The 21,900-nt window shown below is 45.4% G+C and overlaps 2 protein-coding genes across 19 annotated transcripts in view; both read right to left on the bottom strand.

Annotated features, from left to right (window-relative positions):
• The window catches only part of MTMR1 (myotubularin related protein 1), a 67,469-nt gene extending 54,768 nt beyond the window's left edge, over window positions 1-12,701 (bottom strand). For 5 of the 15 annotated variants that reach the window (XR_014258610.1, XR_014258611.1, XM_082445768.1 and 2 more), the window contains exons 1-2: window positions 12,372-12,698; window positions 6,518-6,623 (exon numbers count right to left, since the gene is read on the bottom strand). Coding sequence is in view for 11 of the 15 variants with exons in the window: in XM_082445768.1 (XP_082301894.1) it covers window positions 6,518-6,623; window positions 12,372-12,526 (261 nt within the window). In the remaining 4 variants the exon portion in view is untranslated. Of the gene's footprint in view, window positions 1-5,870; window positions 5,948-6,517; window positions 6,624-12,371 lie in introns of those variants that run through there. The other 10 variants (XM_082445770.1, XM_082445773.1, XM_082445771.1 and 7 more) reach the window with 6 other exon arrangements.
• A 5,187-nt stretch (window positions 12,702-17,888) lies between these two features.
• The window catches only part of MTM1 (myotubularin 1), a 98,372-nt gene continuing 94,360 nt past the window's right edge, over window positions 17,889-21,900 (bottom strand). For 3 of the 4 annotated variants that reach the window (XM_082445774.1, XM_082445776.1, XM_082445777.1), the window contains one exon: window positions 17,889-19,587. In XM_082445774.1, the coding sequence (XP_082301900.1) occupies window positions 19,420-19,587 (168 nt within the window). In that variant the 3' untranslated portion in view covers window positions 17,889-19,419. The remainder of the gene's footprint in view (window positions 19,588-21,900) is intronic. The other variant, XM_082445775.1, reaches the window with a different exon arrangement.

The raw sequence follows: 21,900 nt of genomic DNA, 5'->3' as shown, positions 1-21,900 counted from the left end.
CTGCAGGGGTCATTGTGCCTTGCTACAGCCTGGCAACGGTGGAATCTAGGCTCCCCGCTTGGCCTTGCTGGCGGGGTGGGTGTGGGGCCGGAGCACAGTGGTGAGTTGTCTAAAAGTTTTCTTTCTACTCGGCTGCCCCCTTCCTGTCCTTTGGCTAGAGAGACTAGGCTTTTCTTGTCTGCACCCGTTGGCATTTCTGGGTTGCTGGCTTCTTCAGCAACAAGTCTGGGTTATATATGGCAAAAACATAACCCAGGGATAGGACCACCCTGTTGTTCCTTAGGTCCTGAGGTCCCTAACCGGTCTGCCTTCTCTCTACCTTTCAGGGCATTCTTACGTCTATTTTATAGATAACGTCCAGGGTTTTTATTTGTACTGAGAGTGAAAAATCAGAAAAAAGTACATCTGCTCCATCTTTCCAGAAGCAGAAGCCCAAATCTTGATATTTTTAAGAAATAATTCTACTCCACAAGTAATCCTGAGAGATAGGATAGTACTTTGATATTACAGTGGTTACCAACTGGAGGCCTATTGCTCAAACAGGCAGTAGCAGGGTTGTTTTTGTAATTTAATTGTTTTTAGGGGGACATGCTGCAGTCTCCAGTTCTCCACAGCCATGTCTGTTTAGCTTGTTAGCTATACCCTGTAGACATCTGTGTTTGCAAACTCTGATTTAATAAACAGATCACGAAGCCAAGCTATTAACAGTGGACTATGGTCATGAATTCGAAAAGATCGTGCTCAAGCTTCCCTCCTTCTAGACTAGTACTCAATTTAAGAAGTATTAACTAAGACCGAGCTCAAGCATAATGAAGCCTTTCCCACACACTGCATCCCATTTCCCTCCAAAGCCCTTCTGGAAATTTTTGTTTAGGATCCAGAGTTTAATCACTGTACTAACCTATTAAATGATTACATTTAGTACAGGACTCTCTCCATTTTCTCCTTTTTCTTCAGAATGTTTATAGAAGAGATCTAACTAATGTGTGTGCAGGGATGAGAGTAAGAGAAACAGGAGGAGAAGGACAGAGGGGTGGTGGTGATGGTGATGATGGTGATGATGACGACGACGACGACGACGACGACAATGTTGGAGCCAGAGGAAAGAGTATGATCACATTAAAACTATAGTGTCCTAATTTCCTGAAGGCTGGCCAGAATCAAATCCTTTTGGACAAAACAGAATTGAAGAATGTTCTAGAAAGAAAGGAATTTAGAGACTTCAAATCTAATCCAAATTCTCTTAACCTTACACAAAAGGAAACAGACACTCAGAGGTTATACAAGGTCACAAAGCTAACCAGTACCATCTGTACTACTCCACCATGTTCCCTCTTCTTGGCCTAGTTCTGCTTTGCAAACAATGGAAGCTGATCAACTGTGTCACTTCTGCTAATAGTTCCTAAAAATGTTTCATTTCAAGTTATAACTGTACTTTTTCATCTAATCTTTGGAACATGACATTCAGATCTTGTTCTTAAATGTTTTGACAAATTCAAGAGAGAGATTTGTACTCTTTCTTAGCCCGTTAAAAATGGAAGCAACTGAGTTAGTAGTAGGGGGTGGGCAAACAAAACATTTTATTACATTTCTTCTAGTACTCTTAATTATCAGGTAAATCTTCAGGATGACTTGGCATTAAGGCATACATTTATTAATTTAGTTAATCCATAATCCACATAATAGCTATCTACTCTTTCAACAGGGACAATGTTTTCCAAACTTCTGTCATCTTATATACCACCTCTACAAGTCTGGTTTGCTATATGCATATCACCTGTACTAATATTAGTATTTATCTTTATGTTGACTTTTATTATTTTTTTTTTAATTTATTTTTGGCTGCATTGGGTCTTCGTTGCTGCGCGCAGGCTTTTCTCTGGTTGCGGCGAGCAGGGGCTACTCTTCGTTGTGGTGTGTGGGCTTAGTTGCTCCGTGGCACGTGGGATCTTCCCGGACCAGGGCTTGAACCCCTGTCCCCTGCACTGGCAGGCAGATTTTCAACCACTGCGCCACCAGGGAAACCCTTTATGTTGACTTTAAATCCACTCTTTTTCATATTTCACCTGGCTTTAAGTAATAATACCCATTAAATCACAAGTCTGATGTGCCAGGTTTTCTACTACACATTAAAATAATTACATAACTGTTAAAATATGTCCATGGGCATATCATCTAAACTCATCTCATGTGATGCCAGTGATATTCTTACCACACCTTGGGTGATCTGACCCTAAGCTAACTGTCAATTTATGACATGGGTAAATAATAAAACGATTGTACTCTAAAATCTAACATGAGTTGCTAATTATTCAGGTTTGTGGGAATGTACCAGAAATGTATGGTCTCATCACCAATTTCAACAGATACAAACCTAGGGAAGCTGAACTTTTTACAATTTATTGTACGAAATAAATAGGGACTTCCCTGGTGGTCCAGTGGTTAAGAGTCTGCCTTCCAATGCAGGGGACGCAGGTTTGATCCCTAGTCGGGGAACTAAGATCCCACATGCTGCGGGGCAACTAAGCCCGCCCACCGCAACAACTGAGCACGCAGGCCACAACTAGAGAGTCCACGTGCCACAACTACAGAGCCCACGGGCTCTGGAACCCACGCACTGCAATGAGGAGCCTGTGCACCACAGTGGAGGATCCCACATGCCACAATGAAGATCCTGCGGGCTGCAACTAAGACCCTACACAGCCAAAAATGAAATAAAATAAAATTAAATAAATGAATGAACGAATGAATGAATGAAATACATGAGGGTGGAAGACCTAAAGAGATATTTCTCCAAAGAAGACATACAGATGGCCAAGAAGCACATGAAAAGATGCTCAACATCACTAATTATTAGAGAAATGCAAATCAAAACTACAATGAGGTATCACCTCACACCAGTTAGAATGGGCATCATCAGAAAATCTACAAACAACTAATGCTGGAGAGGGTGTGGAGAAAAGGGAACCCTTTTGCACTGCTGGTGGGAATGTAAACTGATACAGCCATGATGGAGACCAGTATGGAGGTTCCTTAAAAAACTAAAAATAGAATTAACATATGACCCAGAAATCCCACTACTGGGCATATACCCAGAGAAAACCATAATTCCAAAAGACACATGCACCCCAGTGTTCAGTGCAGCACTATTTACAATAGCCAGCTCATGGAAGCAACCTAAATGCTCATTGACAGATGAATGGATAAAGAGGATGTGGCACATATATACAATGGAATACTACTCAGCCATAGAAAGGAACAAAATTGGATCATCTGCAGAGATGTGGATGGACCTAGAGTCTGTCATACAGAGTGAAGTAAGTCAGAAAGAGAAAAACAAATATCGTGTATTAATGCATATATGTGGAACCTAGAAAAAAGGTACAGATGAACCTATTTCCAGGGCAGGAATAGAGACGCAGATGTAGAGAATGGACGTGTGGACACAGGGGTGGAAGGGGATGAATTGGGAGATTAGGTTTAACATAAATACACTACCATGTGTAAAAGAGGTAGCTAGTGGAAATCAGCGGTATAGCACAGGGAGCTCAGCTCGATGCTCTGTGATGACCTAGATGGGCAGGATGGGGTGGGGGGTGGGAGGGAGGTCCAAGAGGGAGGGGATATATGTATACACATAGCTGATTCACTTCATTGTACAGCAGAAACCAACACAACATTGTAAAACAATTACACTCCAATTTTAAAAAAGCAAATTTAACAATAATGTGTAGGATATAATCCCAATCTTGTAAAAATAAGTAACAATACACCATCAAAAAAAAAAGAAAGAAAGAAATGCATGAGACACACTGTTCCCTGCCTTCAGAGATTCTGATTCACTGAGGGGACGGGGACCATGGAAGCTGCATTTCTGCAGGCACCCCAGGGAGTGCTGGTGCGGGAACACCCAAGGGCCACATTTTGAAAAACAGTGAACAGGAAGGCAGTACAAAATTTTAAAAATCACTCTAGCTTTTCAATAGGATGACTTGGGTTCAAACCCCAAGTCTAACTGCATGATACTAAGCAAGTCACTTAACCGCTCTGAGCCTTGCTTCACTCATCTGTTAAATGATGATTATAATAAAAGCCATCTCACTGGGTTGTTTTAAGAAGTAAATGGGTGATACGTCACAAAAGTATTACAAAACCATAGAGCGCTGCACATGCTAGAGGGCTGATGAGGCTGCTGCCGCAGCCTACAGCTGAGAGCGCAGTCAGCGTTCCAAACCGAGGTGCAAGCGCTCTGCTCCACAGACATCTGCTCCCGTTTCATTACTGACACTGAGCTTAACCTATAATAAATTAACCCCCAAATTGAGTGTGTATTTCAAATAAGATATTTGCACAATATATAATTTCAAATATTATCAACGGATGACTGCACATTAAATCCTCAAGGAATTGTATCTGGACCTTCAGGGCCAACCCCTCTGGCTCCCATGCCAGAGGTGTCCCAAAGGCCCATGCTGGTTACCCTGATTCTAAGAACTACTTTACACACAGCATGTAAAATTATCTGTGGTTTAGAAACATCTTATGCTTTTATTATCTAAAAGAACTCTCTCCTTGAAGAAAACATAACAACTCCTGAATTATAAATTTAACACCAAATTTGCAGACTTGGTTACAGGGTGAATCTAACAAAGACAATGATTTAAAAATGCTCTCTTACAATAATTCATCTAAAGCTTTAGCAATGATCTGATGTAGGCACTTAAAATTCAATTTACAAAATATAGAAAAGCCTTCTTTTTCTCTGAATACCATCTGTTAAACCATTCCAACACGAGCTAATTCTGCTATACAAAATTCGTAAATAAACTAAAAAAATTTTTTTAAAACCTTAGTTGCTTCATGTTGAAGTGTAGATGCACTCTGATCTATTAATGTAGAGGTTAGACAGCTATGCACACAGTCACCGTCCTTTTCTAGAACCCACACAGCACTAACAACTATTCAACCATAATGAAAACATTACAGTTAACACATAATTGTCCATAAAGAAAATCAATCCGAGGTCTAAGAGCTATTCTCTGCTAATATGGGTCCTTGAGCCTCTCCACTCAGTAGGGCAGTTTCTCCGCTAACGTGGGGCAAGAGGGCACCTGGGACCAGTGGGGTCAGCAGCTGCCCAGTGACCAGCCACTCAGGCGTAGGTGACGCAGCAAATGCTTCTCCCACCTGGAAGCGGCAGTCACATTTTGCCCAGTCAGGTTCTGAGGAACAGGAGCCCCAGCTCCTCCGACGTGGGCAAACACGAAAACCAGATAGCGGAGAAACCTATCAAGAACTATACTGCCACTCTTCTGGCTGGCCATATTATCCAATTTCTGTTCATCTCCAGCCATGCTCTCCTCTGGGAGGCGTAAGCAACAGCATCCAATGGCTTGGACGAAGCAAGTCCAGCACCATAGCCAAATCTCAATTAAACAGCCTCTGGAGTCAGTTTCTGCACTTGTTACAGGACGGGCTAAAGAGGAAGTGAGGCTAGAGCCCTTCAACACGGACAGCTATTAAGAATGACTTAACATCGTTATCGTAGCTCTTGAACTCTTTGTAAGATTTGATGCCTGGCAAGGACTATGATTTTGAGAGCCGTTGACCTAGGGTAGGACAGGATACTAAAATGTAATTCATACATACTTGTGAAAATCTATTCTCTCTTACTAGTGGGCAAAAATGACTATAATAAACTGAATCCTCAATTCAAGCAAACTGTACTACTGAAATGTAAACATGGTTTCACTTAATGTACCTGTTAATAGTTTCTTGACATTAAAACAAAGTTAGTCTTTAGCCTTAACAAAGATGGAGCACGCAAGCGTTTTATTTGTTAATTGATTCAACAAGAATTTATTGAGCACCTGTTATGTTCCAGGATCGTGCTGGGGGAGCAGTGGTGAGAAAAAGAGCCCCAGTCTCTGCTGACAAGGAGCTTATCACTCTTAACTTTAGAATAAGCAGGGAATCCAACTTTTAAAATAAACAAGAAGAGATTTCTCAATTCAATAAGGACTAAAAAATGAGGCTGCCCATACAACATTCTTGAGATTTTGCAAGTTTTTTGCATTCTAGTATCACACATTAATGCTGAAAACCCATAGGTAGTACATAAATACAGAAACAAATTGTGAAGTTAGGGAAATACTATCTATCAGACATTTTCTGAAATTCAGAATACTAATAAAGAAAATATAGGCATTTATTATAATCAAATCTAAAAATATAATATATAATAAAATAATAAAATGGATCTGGATTTTTAAAAGAATGATCATAATCTAAAGTCAGCTTTTCCTCTCAATTATAAAACTATGATCGCATATACTAGATCCTGGTAAAAATGTCTCTTCTAAAGTTCAGATCTATAACAACAGAGACCCTTTCACCCTTGTTCCCAAGCAAATGGCCGGTGAGCATCAAGGGGCCAAAGTCTCACTCGAATTAAAACTGCAATGCTTCTTGGCTACTTAGCATATTGAAAATGAATTAAGGACTCAATTCCGCTTACCTTGTAATCTCTGGATACATTTTCTGATGTCACTGAACCTGAAATCTGACTAGAAATTGTAGCAGCTATAAGCTGTTTACACCATTCAACATGTGATCCTGTAGGACTAAAAGAAATAGTGCAATTAAAATATTTTAAGACATAGGCTCTGAGTGAGAAAAATGAGCACTGACTAGGGATATATGTACATTTCTTTTTTTAGAGAATGAACTTTAATTAGACTATTTGGTTACCTTTACATTTAATGTAAGAACTGAAATATCGACTGACCACTAGGAAGTAAGATTAGGTTCCAGGTTGATTTGAAATGAATCAACCAATTTATTTTAAGGTTAAGATTCTAGGCCTCAGACAGTTAAGCACGTTATTTTCCAGCATTTAATAAAATATCACTCAATTACAATTATATAGAGTGAATATTCTTAATGTTAGTAGAAAATTAATTCTAAAGTGAAATATTTATCTTACAGCATATGCTTTTCAAAAATGCAATCAATTTCATGCTGGTGGTTTTAAATCTAGAAAACGATGTAATTTCAAGCGAATCAAAGTGACTCTTAATGGAGCAAAGCTGATTGTATGATTTTAAAAAGAACAGACTAGAAAAGTTATGTCCTGTGTGTAGTAATAATGCGACCTTACATTTCTGTAAGTGCTCTGACAACGTACAAAAGGCTCTTCCAGGCCATTATGATATCAGAGCCTGACAACCGCATGTGATAAGAAGGCAGAACAGGGACTAGCCAACAGGTTTCTGCGATGAGAAAATTGAGGTGCAGAGGCGACATGGCCCGTCACAAAGTAGTGGGGCTGTCCTTCCAGGATATGGTACCACCAACGGTGACCAACTCACAGAACCACAGGGCAAAACAGAGGCCGGCGCCACAGATGCTAGGCACTGCCTTACAGGAGAACACGAGGACGCAGAGAAAATGGCATCTCGCGCTTGTGTGCTGCTCTCAAATGTTCAACACAGTTCTGCACACAGCACCACCCGAGCCTCACAGTGACCCACCTTACAGAGGAGAAAACTAAGGCTCTAGCGTTCGACTAAGGTCACACGGCTGGTAAGTGGTCGGGCTGTGCTCATCTGACTTAAAGGACCACGTAAGCAAAGTAAGCACTGAGGGAATTAAAAATTGCCTCCAGAGGCCAGGCTCCTCTCTCAACTCATGAAAGCACTGAAGAAATCAAGTAAAAGGGCAAAAGATACTTATGAAAGTTTACCTTGCAGGTAGCTTTCACTGTAAACAGTGTTCCAGACCTTTGAAAATCTCATCACTAATTAAATCCACACTCGTGTACTGGAAGGATAGAAAAACCTGGAATCCCTAGGCAGTGTGTAAAATAACGTAACTAGTGAAATAAAGACATCTGATGTGCTCTACGAGCGATCTAAATTGCGTTCTCTGACCAGGACAGCCTAGTAGTTACCTGTGGGGCCGAAAATATAAGTCAAAACATTCGCTGAATGGGCAGACATTCCTGTCATACGCCAAGACTCTATTTACCACAATTAATAACTAAGAGGAAGAAGGAGGGGAAAGGGAGGGATATTAGTTTCCTCTTAAAGGCTAAGGCACCTTTTTTGTCCGGTTCTCCCATGCTTTTCTTGCCAAGCTGCCTTTTCCTCTGCCAGCACCTGGGCCTGAGCGCAAATCTAACAGCAGGAACCCACCTGTTCACCCACCATGGACGGGGCGGGTTGGAGGGGGGCTGCTGCTATCCTCTACCTTCCTTTCCCCTTCCTTCTAGTGAGGACACTCCTCTCTACGGTGGGGAGTGTCACAGGATTCTGCAGGAGGGGGAGGGCGACCCCTTGCTCCTCCTCCTCCACTTGGAGGCGAGAAACCCCAAGCTTTCCTCTTGGGTCCGGAGCTGTGTAACCCGCCCCCAGCACTGGCGGAGGCCACTCCCCACGTCCACCACCTCGAGGAACCCACAGAGGCAGAGAGTAAGACATGAAGAAAACAGAGATGAGAAGCCTCATCCACACTGTCTGCAACTCTGGCTCTGAATGTGCCTGCGGCCATCTTTCGCCCTGGCTGCAGCAGTGATGGCTGGAGCTAGAATGATCTGTGTTTTTGGTACCTGCAACCAGAAGCATCCTGTCAACAGAGTTATAAACAGGGTGGCATGGTGGGCTGGTAGACAGGAGGCCTGGCTCCGGGTCCTGCTTCTGTCACCAGCTAGCTCCGTGACCTCGAGTGAGCCACATCCTCTCGCAGGCCCACAGCTCCGTCAGCATTAAGAGAAGTACGGTATTCAGAAGAGAGGGGAGGGCCCACGGTCCACGGCTGAGCCACAGCTGCAGAGCCAGGGTCTACTCTGGGGGTCTCTTAAAAGAAAAACGTGAACCAGAGCCGGTCACAACGCCGGGACTGAGGAGGAAGGCCACGTCTCCTCCCCCCTCTCTGCTCTTTAGCCAGTGCAGTCTCCCTCCACACTCCTGGTGGCAACGATCACTTGCAGTCTGGGGGCTCCCAGCTTTGTTTCTCCAGCCTGGACTCCCCCGATCTGGACACCGAGGATCGCATGAGACAGCTCCACTGGTCGGTCCCAGAGACCCTGCCGGCTCCACGTGTCCAGACCAGCATCAGCCGCCCAGCCTGCAACCTGCCCCTCCAGGCCTCACGTTTCCTAAGTCAGGGAAAGGCACAGCCTCACCCAGGGGCCCCAGGCCCCAAAGCTGGGGTTTACCTTGGAGCCCACGCCCCACTTCGCTCTCACATCTGAATGCTCACCGAGTCTCGTCACTCTTATCTGCTAAGTATCATAAGAACGCACCTTGCCCATCCCTATTCCAATTACCTTTTCCAGACGCCCATCCTTTGTCCGTGTTCTCCCACCTTGTGAGTTTAAGCCCCACCTCTATGCTGGTGACTCCCAAATTTTGGTCTCCAGCCCAGACACCACCCCGGAACTCCAGGCTTAAATAAACCAACTGCCTCTTTGACATCTGCTCTGGGAAATCCAACTGATATCTCATTACTGTTATATCCAGGGCTGAGAGCCTGCTAACTTCCTAACCCCACTCCACGTAGAGGCTTCTCCATCTCAGCAACATCGTTTTCCGCAAGCCAGAGACATTGGGATTGTCCTTGATTCTTCTTCTCTCCTACCCGACAACCAATCTTCGCAAACCCTACTGGCTCTACCCTGCAGATTTTCTTCAAATGATATCTTGAATCGGATCACTTCTCCCTTCCTCCAGCCCACGGCTCCGGTCGCAGCCACCATCCTCTCTCGCCTTGATAACTGCGACAGCCTCCCACCTGCTAGACTCTGTTTCTACTCCTTCCCCTTCCGGTGCGTTGTCCACACAGCAGCCGTGGAGAGCGTCCTGAAATCCACACCAGGTTTTGTCCCTCCTCTGCTCCCATGACTGTCCACCATCTGCCCCTGTGACCTCTCTGAGCTTATCCTCTACTGCTGTCTCCCTAGCTCCCTCCCTGCTGGTGACACTGGTCTGCTGGCTGAGCCCTGAACCCTTGGCTCACCCTCCCGCGTCAGGGAGCACAGGCCTGTGCTGCCACCTGGATATGTGCATGACTAGGCCCCTCACCTCTTCTGGGGTGCTACTCAAAGGCCACCCTTCTCAGCTAGGCTCTCCCTGACCACGCTGCACCAAATTCCAACCACTCCCCAGAACGCACAGCCCCACCACTTCCTACCCCCTCCCAGCTGACTTTTCTTCCCCAGCACCTAACACAGAACACATGTGACGTGTTCTTTTGTCTCTCTCTCTCTCGCGCACTACAAAGATGCTCCACGAGGGCAGGGATTTGTGTGTGTGTGTTCCCTGCCGTATCCTCAGGGCTAACAGTGCCGGACACAGAGCAGGCACTCATATTCGCAGAATAAATGACTGAGAGATTAGCGTTTCCAGAACCAACTTAACCCAACTCAGTGAGACGGCCCACCTGCAGTCCATTCACAACACTACTGCACAGCAATTGTTCTCAAATGCCTACCCCATCCTGTAGCTCCCCTGATGGAAATCCTTTTGTGCCCCCCATAACTAGGGTGACCATATAATTTCTCATCCAAACCAAGACACTATTGTGAGTTGCAGAAGGATGCTACTGATAATTACACTGGCTCGACCAGTACCCTGTACCATCTGGGGCCAAAGAGAGCACAAAGCCCACCCTACTTGTAGCTAAGGTGGTTATTAAAAATGCAGAATTTCAGGCTCTACCCAGGAAATGGTGGATTAGATTTAGGGTGGGATCCAAGAGTCTGCATTTGAATCAAGCACTGGAGGTGATCCTGACTCAGGTTATACAGAACTGAGCAGAGACGCATCGGCCCAGAAGACAAAGGCACAATTCCTTGGAAGGCACACAGGCCCCTTCAGGATCTAACTCCTGCCTTCCCGCAAGTCTTCTCTATTACCAGTTCCCCACATCCAGCATCCAGCCCACATGGCTGCACATTCCACTCCTGCGGCCAAAAAGCATCCCCTGCCCCCGTCCCGCCACTAAAAACTAAAGCGAATATCCCACCTCCGTGTACCGCAGTGCAGTGGACCACAGCTGAGGCTGTGGAGCCTTTTTGAAAAATTCTAACTCCTGGGCCTCACCCAAACCTCCTAAATCAGAAGCCTCAGGACTGGGGTCTGGCCGCCTGGTGTTCTTAAAAAGCTTCTCAGATGATTCCCACGCACACCACATCCAGAGCACTTCCAAGCGTACCTCCACCCTGGCACTTATCACACTTGATTTCAATGGCTGGTTTGTTTGTATTCTCCACTAGATGGTAAGCCAGAGAGCGAAAGCCGTCGGGCGTTATTCTCTGACTCTCCAAGCCCTCATACATTGCAGAGTATCTGCAGGTGAGTGAATCCCTGACCATTCCACGTACTGTCTTGGCTGTGATTAGTTTTCAGTGAAGCTGACCACTTAGGTAATTACTTTATTAAAATACATTGTAATTACACTGAGGTAGAAACAAAGGGAATGTTTCTTGTTGTTCCTCTGCCTTTGGAAACTCCCAAAAGTTCAGCTCAGGGGTGTGACTGAGACAGGCAGGAACCAGCATCTGAAACTGACCCAGTGGTGTTACAACACTATGTCTCGCCTAATTGCAATTTAGCGTCAGCGAAATGGCCAAGATGTGGAAAAGCTGCACATTCCAGGCTATGGGATCACCCACCCCTTGTCCCGAGTGTCAGGGTGGCCCTCCCAGTTGGATCTGGTCGGTTTGTGCTTCTAACTGATTCATCTTAGTTCTCGGACTGCCTAAGAAGCAGTAGGCTTACGTGTTTGTGAAAACAATGAACCGGTTCCTTCAAAGTGTGAAGAACTGAAAGTAAACGATGATGTGTTCTCGAATCGGGAGCAGTTTGGAAGTTTTCCATCCCAGCTTTTCAAATGAGGGTATCTGCCTCTATCTGCGCTAGCCCGACACCCACGGGGTTCCGCCCCCCAACTGCCCCCTACCAACCCCAGCATCAAAGACCCCAAGCAGCGGCGGCGGGATTTGGGTCTTCAGATCACACGAAGCAAGGTCACGCTAAAAAAGGGGCGCCGGGGCGAAATTTCCTCCCAAACGATGCGTGGCCGGGGCAAGGGCTGCCGAGGTGGCTCCAAGGTGCAGTAGGAAGCGGCCTGGGACGCGGTTTGACAGCTGTGAAGCCCCTCGGGGTGCGGGGAGCTCCGGCGCGAGGCGGAAGTGAGCCAGGTGCGGGCCCCGGGGACCAGGCGGGGGTTCCCGGGGCCCCGGAGGGGACGCGGGAGGGGGACGCCCCAGCTCGGCCTCGGCCCGGCGCGCGGGGAAGGGGCAGCCGGGCCTCGCGCGGGGCCCTCGGGAGTCGGGGAGCCGGAGGCCGCGGCGGCCGGGCCCCGCTTACCTGTCCAGGGTCTCCACGCTGGGCTGCCGGGAGCCGGCGGCGGGGGCCCCCGCGACCCGAGGGGGCCTCCTGCCGCCCGCCGGCCCCGGGCCCAGGCCCCCGCCGCCCTCGCCGCCCCCCGCCGCCGCCGCCGCCGCCGCCGCTGGCCTGTCCATGGCGCGCCGAGCCCGCCGCCGCCGCAGGGAAGCCGCCGTCGGGAGGGGAGCGGCGCCCCGGAAGGTCCAGCCGCGCGCCTCTGGCGGCCCCGATCTGCCGCCCGCCCGGCTCAGGCGGCCGCCGCCATTAGCTGTCACCTGGCGCCCCGCGTTACCCACAAGGCCTCGCGCGTGGGGTGGGGGGCGGGGAGGGCGGCGCGCGGCCGGGAGCCGGGTCCCCCCGCCCCCGCCCCGCCCGAACCCCACCTGGGCGCCCGGCCCGCGAGCCGGCGAGGTAGGGCCCAGGCGACCGGGCACGTCCCCAGCCACTTAGGGTCGAAATCCACCAATGGATTATGCAGAAAGAACGTGCTCTGCTCAGGAAACTACCAGACTGACATTAGAGATGCAGGGTTAAAAAAAAAAAAAGTTTAGGGAAATTCAACTACTCAGCGTGATTTGTTTTCCCTCAGTATTCCTTCCCAGAAAAGTTTGGCGGTGGGAGAAGCCCAGGCCCCCTGGGCCTCCCTGGTCTTGACGTCTCCAACCCCGAGCAATCCCACACATTTTAGCAACCCCTCCTCACTCCGTTCTTACCCAGCCGTCTGTAGGGCAACCAAGTGTTCTGATACCGCCCTCGGAACTTCCGCCCTTGCTTTATATTAACAGTAACATTTAACTTCTGTCAGCTAAATCACCGCTTGTGAAAATCAGGGCAGTATCTGATGATAAAGGCATTTAGGACATTTGATTCCTGTTCAATATTTATTTCCCTGCTCATTTTGTTAGGGTTTGCATATCCAACGGGCTCATCCCCTCTCAACCCACCCCTGATTTAGTTGGGGATGGGGATGGGAATCATGGCTAAGCCGCTTTGCCTGTGATTGCCCTGGGTATGACCTATGACCCAAGTCTGGCCAGTGAAATATAAAGGGAATACTTCCCATCCTGAAAAAAGGCAGACCTGTAGACAAGGAGTTACTAGTTCCCATCCCAAACCCATCCTGCCCTCCCAGCTTAATAACTTCCAACTGAACTGTGAGCATGTGATGCCTGAAACCCCAGCAGCCATCCTAACACCCACGAGGGGATGAGCCTGGGGTGAAAGGGTGACAGGGTGCGGAGAGCTGGGAGGAAGGAAGGGAAGATCTCCAGATACACTGGAGACCCACCTCTTGCAGGCTTCGGGTTTTCCAAAATTACTAAATCAAATGTTTAACCCACTATTATAGACTGAATGTTTGTGTCTCTCCCCCCACCTCCACCATTTATATTGAAGCCCTAAACCTCAAATTGGTATTGAGGTATTTGGAGATGAGGCCTTTGGGAGGTGATTAGGTCATAAGGTCATAAGGCTAGGGCCCTGAAATGATGGGAATAGTGCCTTTTTTTTTTTTTTTTGGTCTGCGTTGGGTCTTCATTATTGCACGTGGGCTTTCTCTAGTTGCGGCGAGCCAGGTCTACTCTTCATTGCGGTGGCTTCTCTTGTTGCAGAGCACAGGCTCTAGGAGTGCAGACTTAAGTAGTTGTGGCACACGGGCTCCGTAGTTGTGGCTCACGGGCTCTAGAGCGCAGGCTCAGTAGTTGTGGTGCACGGGCTTAGTTGCTCCGCGGCAGGTGGGATCTTCCCGGACCAGGGCTTGAACCCGTGTCCCCTGCCTTGGCAGGCGGATTCTTAACCACTGCACCACCAGGGAAGCCCTGCCAGACTTTTAAAAGGTTTGCCAATATGTGGGTGTGGGGTGGTAGCCCACTGTGGTTCGAATGTACATTCCCCTGATGAGATATCACCAAGCTCCTATTTAACTAAGAAGACTCAGTTCTGACTGCATTCCCAAGAAGTTCCTCCTTGACCCCCTATCTTGGCCCCAAAGCCCCCCAATCTGCCTCTATTAGGGCAGGGTACACCCTGCATGGGAATTACCAGTTAACTGAACTGTCTTCCTACTAGGCCAGACACTCAAAGGAGGCCACTGTTTTACTCAGTTTTGTTTCCCAACAAAGATCAGCTGACACAGGTCTGGGTCATAGTAGACAGTATTTGTTGATAAATACTGTATAAAAAAATACTATCGAAAATATTGTCTTAAAAAAAACCACTTCTGGTTCTTAGTCTCATCTATAAAATGACGCCCCCCCAAAAAAAACCCAAAACAAACAAAAAAACCCTAAAAAACCAAGCCTATCAATGTTATAAGGTTGTGGGGAGGCTAAATAGTACAGAGTTTGGCACATATGCCCCCAATAAATATCTCCCTTTCTTCCATTCAGGGACCAAGGGGGTTGAAAGTACATGGTCTGGCTTTAGATAGATGCGAGGATAGAAACAGGGAATAAAGTCAGAGGCAACTCTAAGTCTAAAAATCGCCTGAGATGTAACAAAATGAATTGAGCTAGTTGTTTCCCTAATTGTGAGTCACTGTAGAGCTGGTAACAGGAGAGTGTGTCTGACCTCTCAGCTTGCAGGCCCACCATCATCTGCCAACACGGACTGACGTGTGGTAACATCATAGCCTCCCCAGACGTCCACATCCTAATGCCTGGAACCTGTTCTGTGTTACCTTACACAGCAAGGGGGCATTAAGGTTGCTGATTCTCTGACTCTGAGGTGGGGAGAGCAGCCTAGGTTATCCAGAGGGGCCCAATATAATCACCAAGGTCCTTTTTTCCTTTTTCTGTTTTCGGCCACACGGGGAATCTTAGTTCCCCGACCAGGGATCAAACCTGTGCCCCCTGCAGTGGAAGCGCGGAGTCATAACCACTGGACCACCAGGGGAGTCCACTAAGGTCCTTTAAATGTCAACAAGGGAGGCGGAAGAGTCAGAGTTGAGAGATTTGAAGGTGCTGTGCTGCTGGCTTTAGACACAGAGGAAGTGGCCACGACTCCGGGAAAGCAGGCGGCCACTAGAGGCTGGAAAAGGCAAGGAAAGGATTCTCCCCTAGAGCTGCCAGAAGGAACGCAGCCCTGCTGACACCTTGACTTTAGGCCAGGGAGGCTAATTTCAGACTTCTGACCTCCAGGACTGTAAGAGAATAAATGTGTGGGGAAGATAATAAATCACCACTAAGTTTGTGGTGATTTCTTACAGCAGAAACAGGAAACTAATACACAGGGCCAACGCCATCTTCTGCCGTAAATATTGTATGAGCATAAGTGATGAAAATGTGTTTCTGACAAGGGCTGTTTGACTTGTAAGGAATCTTCGAGAACGTGCAGTCCATACCCTCACTGAGCAGGTGGACACTAAGGCCTCCTCCCGGGCCTCCCGAAGGGGTGCTGGGAGGACCTCACATCTTCCATCCAAGAAGCAGGTCCAGAGCCCAGACGGGAACCCAGGTCCCCACACGTCCCAACCAGGGTTCTTTCTAATACAGGTTTGTGACATAAAGCTCCCGAAATGAGATGAACAACTTTCTTTTGTAATTTATGTGGACTGCACTGTGGAACAGTCCATTTCAGAAGCACATACGTATTAACCACTATAAATGAATAAGCCGTGTTCTCCGTAACTACTAGAAAAACAAACTAAATCTTAATGGTCATGTCTAAACATTTTAGCTACCTTACATGGTTTAAATACTAAGCATTTAGCTACCCTACATGGTTTAAATACATTATCACCTTTGCTTTTAAATGACGAATTATTGCAAATAAGGAATAAACCATATCTGAATCTGAGCCTCATAAGGAAATGAGAATACTTTGTTTTGTTGATCTTTTCATCTTCCAGATATGTTTAATAGTTTAATACAAAAGACTTTACTAATAATTCCTTAACTAAGTTATAATAGATGCCAGAGTATTAGACTCATTTCAAAAATTGGTATTCCGGCAGCATGCTTTAGTGATTCTGTGAACCTAAAAGAATTCGACTGCAATCTATTTCAACCACTAGGTTTTCCTGCAGATGTGCTAATCCTCGTTCTTGTTTGTGCTGCATGCTGCATATACTTATTTCCTTTGGGTGTCCCCAGATTTTACTTTAATGGCCACCAATGGCTACATCCTCCAGTCAGAGGTGTATATACTCTGTAATAAATTCCTGTACTTTAAGAGCATTCCCTTTATATAGTCCTGCCTTTGCCTAATGCTCCCAAATGCCACATGAGCTGTCCACATGACTGACAGCTGCATTCTGTAGAGAGGGCTGCAGGTGATGAGATACTGGCCAACAGATTTTCAAACTTTTGAGTATGATTCCTTCCCCAAAACTGTGAGGAGGAGCTTTGCTGCATTATCAAAAATAGATCAGAAAGTACTATGACTATAGTTACGAAAAACCTGTTATATTATCAAAAATAGATACGATTCCAATTTACTTGAAGGGCTGTCCCAGGAAGAGATTATTCTATTTCATTCCAGAAGGCAAAGCTAAGGCTATTCAGTGGGAATGCAAGAGAGGCAGAATTCAGTTCGATGCCTGCATACATTTGTTTCAATGCTCTGGGACTTTGGGCAAGTCAATGAACCGCTGCAGCAACAATGCTCTCCACGGTTGAAAAACAGGGATAATAGAACACCACGTGGCCACGAGGGCGCAGTGAGGGTGAAACACAGCCGTGTCTGAAGAAGAACCTTGGAGAGCATTTCAAATACTCATAGTTTTAAAAGAGATACTTACTCTTTTAAGAGTCCTATTTGGATTTTTTTAAATGGTAAGTTTACTAGTATAACTATTTAGCATTCTTAGGACACACGTAGATAATTTCCAGTTGGCCGCATTTGAAGAATTTTAATAATTCTTACCTAAAGAGACATCGAGTATGACTTGTTTCAACCAGTCTCTTAATCTCCCTTAATGTCAACTGCTGTGTTCTCCATCCGGAGTCTGAAAGTCTTGCGTCTCTGCAGCCCAGCACTTTTGTGAAAGCTATCCCTACTTTAATAAAGACAGCTGCGGCTTGACATAGAGAACAGGCTTGTGGTTGCCAAGGGGGAGAGGGGGTGGGGGAGGGATGGATTGGGAGTTTGGGATTAGCAGATTCAAACTATTACATATAGAATGGATAAACAACAAGGTCCTACTGTATAGCACAGGGAACTATATTCAATATCCTATGATAAACCATAATGGAAAAGAATATGAAAAAGAATATATATATATATTTATAACTGAATCACTTTGCTGTACAGCAGAAATTAACACAACATCGTAAATCAACTATACTTCAATAAAATACATTTAAAAAAATAAAATAAAGGTAGCTGTGGCTTAAAATCTGCATTGTTAATGTACTTAAATTTCCAATATTGTTGGAATTTGGGGAGAGCCCTATACAAGGTTGCTAGTAAGATAAAGGGCATGTGAAGTAGATCCAGGAAAAGCAAGTAAGATGGGCAACATGCACATTTAAGAGACATACACAGTTACAGCCCTGGGAATAGAGTGCAATGTTTAGTTAATATATTTATTACAGCAGGTCTTTAGTCATTATTGCCATGAAACATCTGTCATGAAATTTCACAAAATCCTTTCAGCTATTAGTATTAGCTTTTTTTCTTTTCATGGAGTGACACTTTGTTAATTTATGAAATATTTACAGCGTTTACAAAAAGCAAGAGACTGTCTAAAAAATTTCTTATACATACAAAATTTATACATTTATACTACTGCATTTGAGATGTCTTATTTGGTAGACCATTAAGCTATGACATAAAATAATTTACAAAGATATATTTAATCTCTCTTAATTCACTGAAAACAAAACCATATTAGCTATAAATAGTCCTTTACAAATCATTGTAGAACACATTAATTGTTTTTTAACTGTAGCCTTAACTTTTACAAATATACTGACTAAATGAATTAGTTCAGATATCAAATAGAACTGCATTTGAAATTGCATTTAATACTACAAAAAAAAAAAAAAAAGACCTGAAAAAGCAAACCGCTGGGTACTTCAAGTAAAAATTTGTAGAACCAGTTTTTATGCACGCCTGGGTGGGGAGGGGTGTCGAACACCATTGAAATTGAAATGCATAAACACCATACTTTCAAGAATACGCTCAACAAATGTACATCTGCGGCTTTTATTTCAAAGGATGCTGCTCTAGCGACAGCTCACACATCCAAGATGGTCAACCCGACACTTTGGCAGATCAGCTAGTTTGACTAGAGCAACGTTTGCGAAAACATTCACGTAAGCAGCATAATGCATCCGACATCTTCAAACAGTGCTATAGAAGGGGTTTCCACCACCTGAAAATAGGTCAGAATTCTAGGCAAGCTCATGAAAGAACTTAGGAAACAGAACTGGCAATGTTAAAAATAATCAAATCATATTTAACTGGGCCCTATCAGGTTTTTTTAAATATAAAAATATGCTTCTCTTGGGGAAAATACTTCATATTCCAAAATTTCAAAATAATGGAAAGCTCATCTACACAGCTATTTGTCCTTAAGTCATCACACTTACGATGGTATGAAATTTGGCAATTATTTAAACACCTTGCTTGTGGATTATGCCTCAGAAGCTGAGCTCAATTTGGTTTTGGCAGGAACACACATCTTTCACATTTGGGTTCCTTTTAGATCACCCTAAGCAACTACTATAAGCAGTTCGAGGTAAATCCATTTCACAAACATATATTTTTTCCCCTTTAGTTAAAAATGTTGTTGTTCCAATGAGGCCCACAAAATACATATTGTACACATAGCATTTCTGAAGAGGTAAATATAATTTAAATATTATCTTTCAAAAACTGCTTTTGGAAGGTATCAGGATTTTCCAAAACCCCATCTGGGCTCCTTTCTTCCAATTGCCGTGTAGACACTGTAGTTTTCTTGCAATATGTATTCTAGAAGGCACATGTTCAAGAGTTTAAGATTATGTTAGTTCAAGTTCTACATGGAGGCAAATATTTTAACCTACTCTGTACAGAGGCCCCGAATGAAAGTCAGCTATTTCCTCTATTAGAAGTGAGTCTGCACGTGGGGCATCATTTGCGAAGGACTCGAAGGGGAGGTCGAGGGATCGGAAAGCTTGGGAGAGTTGGCGAGCTGCAGCTCCTCAAGTCGCTTTATGTACTCGTCGCGCAAGGCCAAGAGCTCCATGTAACGCTGCTCCACCGGATTGGGCTGCTGGAAAGAAGCACAGATGTGAGTTCCCGCTTTCCGCCACCACGACACGCCTGTGCCCCACATCTGCTGCGGCTGCCACTTTCTGAACAAACCCGCTCGTTGTGGGTTAACACACATCACTTCCTTCAATACTGCGTCATTTACAAATACAGAAAAGCACAAAGATTAATTAAAAAAAACACCCAGCTATTTGCCACCAAGAGATAACTCACGTACACATATCCACACACATGCGCCAGCATCTTTTTAAAATGCATCAACCCAGGCACAGCTCCGGGCTCCTGTGTCACCTGTCCCTGCTGCCCGCTTTCACTCCCAGAGGCAACAACTCTTCTCAGGTTGGCATGCAGCCTTCCTTCCCGAGCAGACTTGTGACACTTTTCCTCTCAATGAATATCCAGAAACAAAATACACCATTCTTCTCTATTTGGTGAAAATTTACATCAATGGTGGTATTCTGTACTTATCAACCGACATTGTGATCCGACAATATTTTTCTCAAGCGGATCCCAGTTGAATTCGTTGAATGAATAAACCACAGCTGATCTATCCATTCCCAATAGTGGGATATTCCCCACTATTATAAGCTACGCTGGGCCATCTTTGGACACATCTCCTCAGACTTGTATGTGAATGTTTCTCGAAGGAATTTTCCTGGTGGGTGGGGAAGGAATTGCTGGAGAGGACAGTATGGTCTTTTCAACTTTACTAGATGCTGCCCAATTGTCCTCTGAGGTGGGGAGATGACCTTATGCTCCCACTAGTGGCATCTGGTGATTCCTGTAGCTCTACATCCTCATTAGAACTTAGCAACGTAAGAGAAAGAGTTTTTGCCAATTTGATGAGTATAACATGGTATCTCATGGTAGCTTTAGCTTGCATCACTCTGCCTTAGCACATCTTTTCACGTGCATGGCTGAAAGCAGTGACTCTGACGGGCAGCCTAGTGTGAATCTCCAGCCTGCCTCTTAACAGCTGTGTAACAACTCTCTGGGTGCCTCCATTTCCCTATCTGTCAAATGGAAATAAAACCAGCCCAGACCACAGGGTTGTTGTGAGACTGGAGTTAGTCAATACAGTCTGTTCTGGTACAACACTGATGTCTATGATTGATAAATAGGCGACTGATGGCAGTACAAAGGTAGAAGTTACACCAGAACACAATGAGATTCTCCCTGGTACCAATTTAAGTACCAATTTAATACGTGGTACTTTTATTTAACATCCCTGGGATGTTAATTGTTTGAACTTTTGTACTGAGATAGAAATTACATACAGTAATGCACACAAATCTTTAAAAAATGTTCAGCTCAATGAATCTTTGCATACATATACACTACTGTAATCACCACCCAGGCCAAAATATACAACAGAACAGACCCTCGACTCCCTTGCCAACATGTTAAGGTTCTGAAGTGATCAAGGGCAAGCTTCTAGAAAGCTTGAGCAATATATGAAGACATTAAGAAAAAAGCTGAAAGTCTACAGAAGTGCTTTCCTTTATGGCTAGTGGCTTCTAGAACTGTCCTGCTTTCCACTGCATTAAGCTATCTGCTGAAGCTGCGAGTACCAACAAGGAAGCTGCGAAGGCGCTACACTGATGAAGAAGGCTATACCCTGGATCTGACTTGTACTGGTCAGGAGAATGGTCTGTATCAGAAGCAGATGCTCTCCAGGACCTGCATCTCAGAGAAGGGGGCAGGAACCCAACAGGGCCACACTCCCTTTGCAGGCTCTAGGGGAGGCGCCTTCCTGGCCTCTTCTAGCTTCTGGCAGCTCTAGGTTTCCTTGGCTTGTGGCCACATCACTCCAATCATTCTCTGTTTTTACATGGCCTCATCCTGTCTGTCTTTCAGATCTTCCTCTCTTCTCTTATGAGGACACATATCATTGGACTTAGGGCCTGACTAAATCCAGGAGGATCTCATTTTGAGATCCTGAACTTAATTATATCCGTAAAGACCCTTTTTCCAAATAAGGTCACATTGACAGGTTCCAAGTGGATGTGTCTTTTGGAGGCCACCATTCAACCCACTACGGGCTGCCAAGGCCTGATTGCTGCTTTCATCAGTGCTCTGGTTACAGAGGTGCATGGGTTTGGAGAGGTCTCCTCCTACCTCCTAGCCCCATCCCTCCTGTAAGTCCCTGTTCTTTTTACTGCATGACTTTGCAGAATGTAAGGTTTTTCCAAAATGCATATTGGCATTAGAACAGGAAAGCCTGGTAGAGCACCTGACACCCAGTAAGTGCTGTGCACTGCCCGTTAACACCCTTTGCCCATTCTTCTCTGAATGTGCTCCACCGAGGGCCCGA

Source organism: Balaenoptera physalus (genome assembly GCF_965194825.1).
Source record: "Balaenoptera physalus genome assembly, chromosome: X".
Taxonomy (NCBI): domain Eukaryota; kingdom Metazoa; phylum Chordata; class Mammalia; order Artiodactyla; family Balaenopteridae; genus Balaenoptera; species Balaenoptera physalus.
This window is presented reverse-complemented; position numbering and strand designations above follow the sequence as displayed.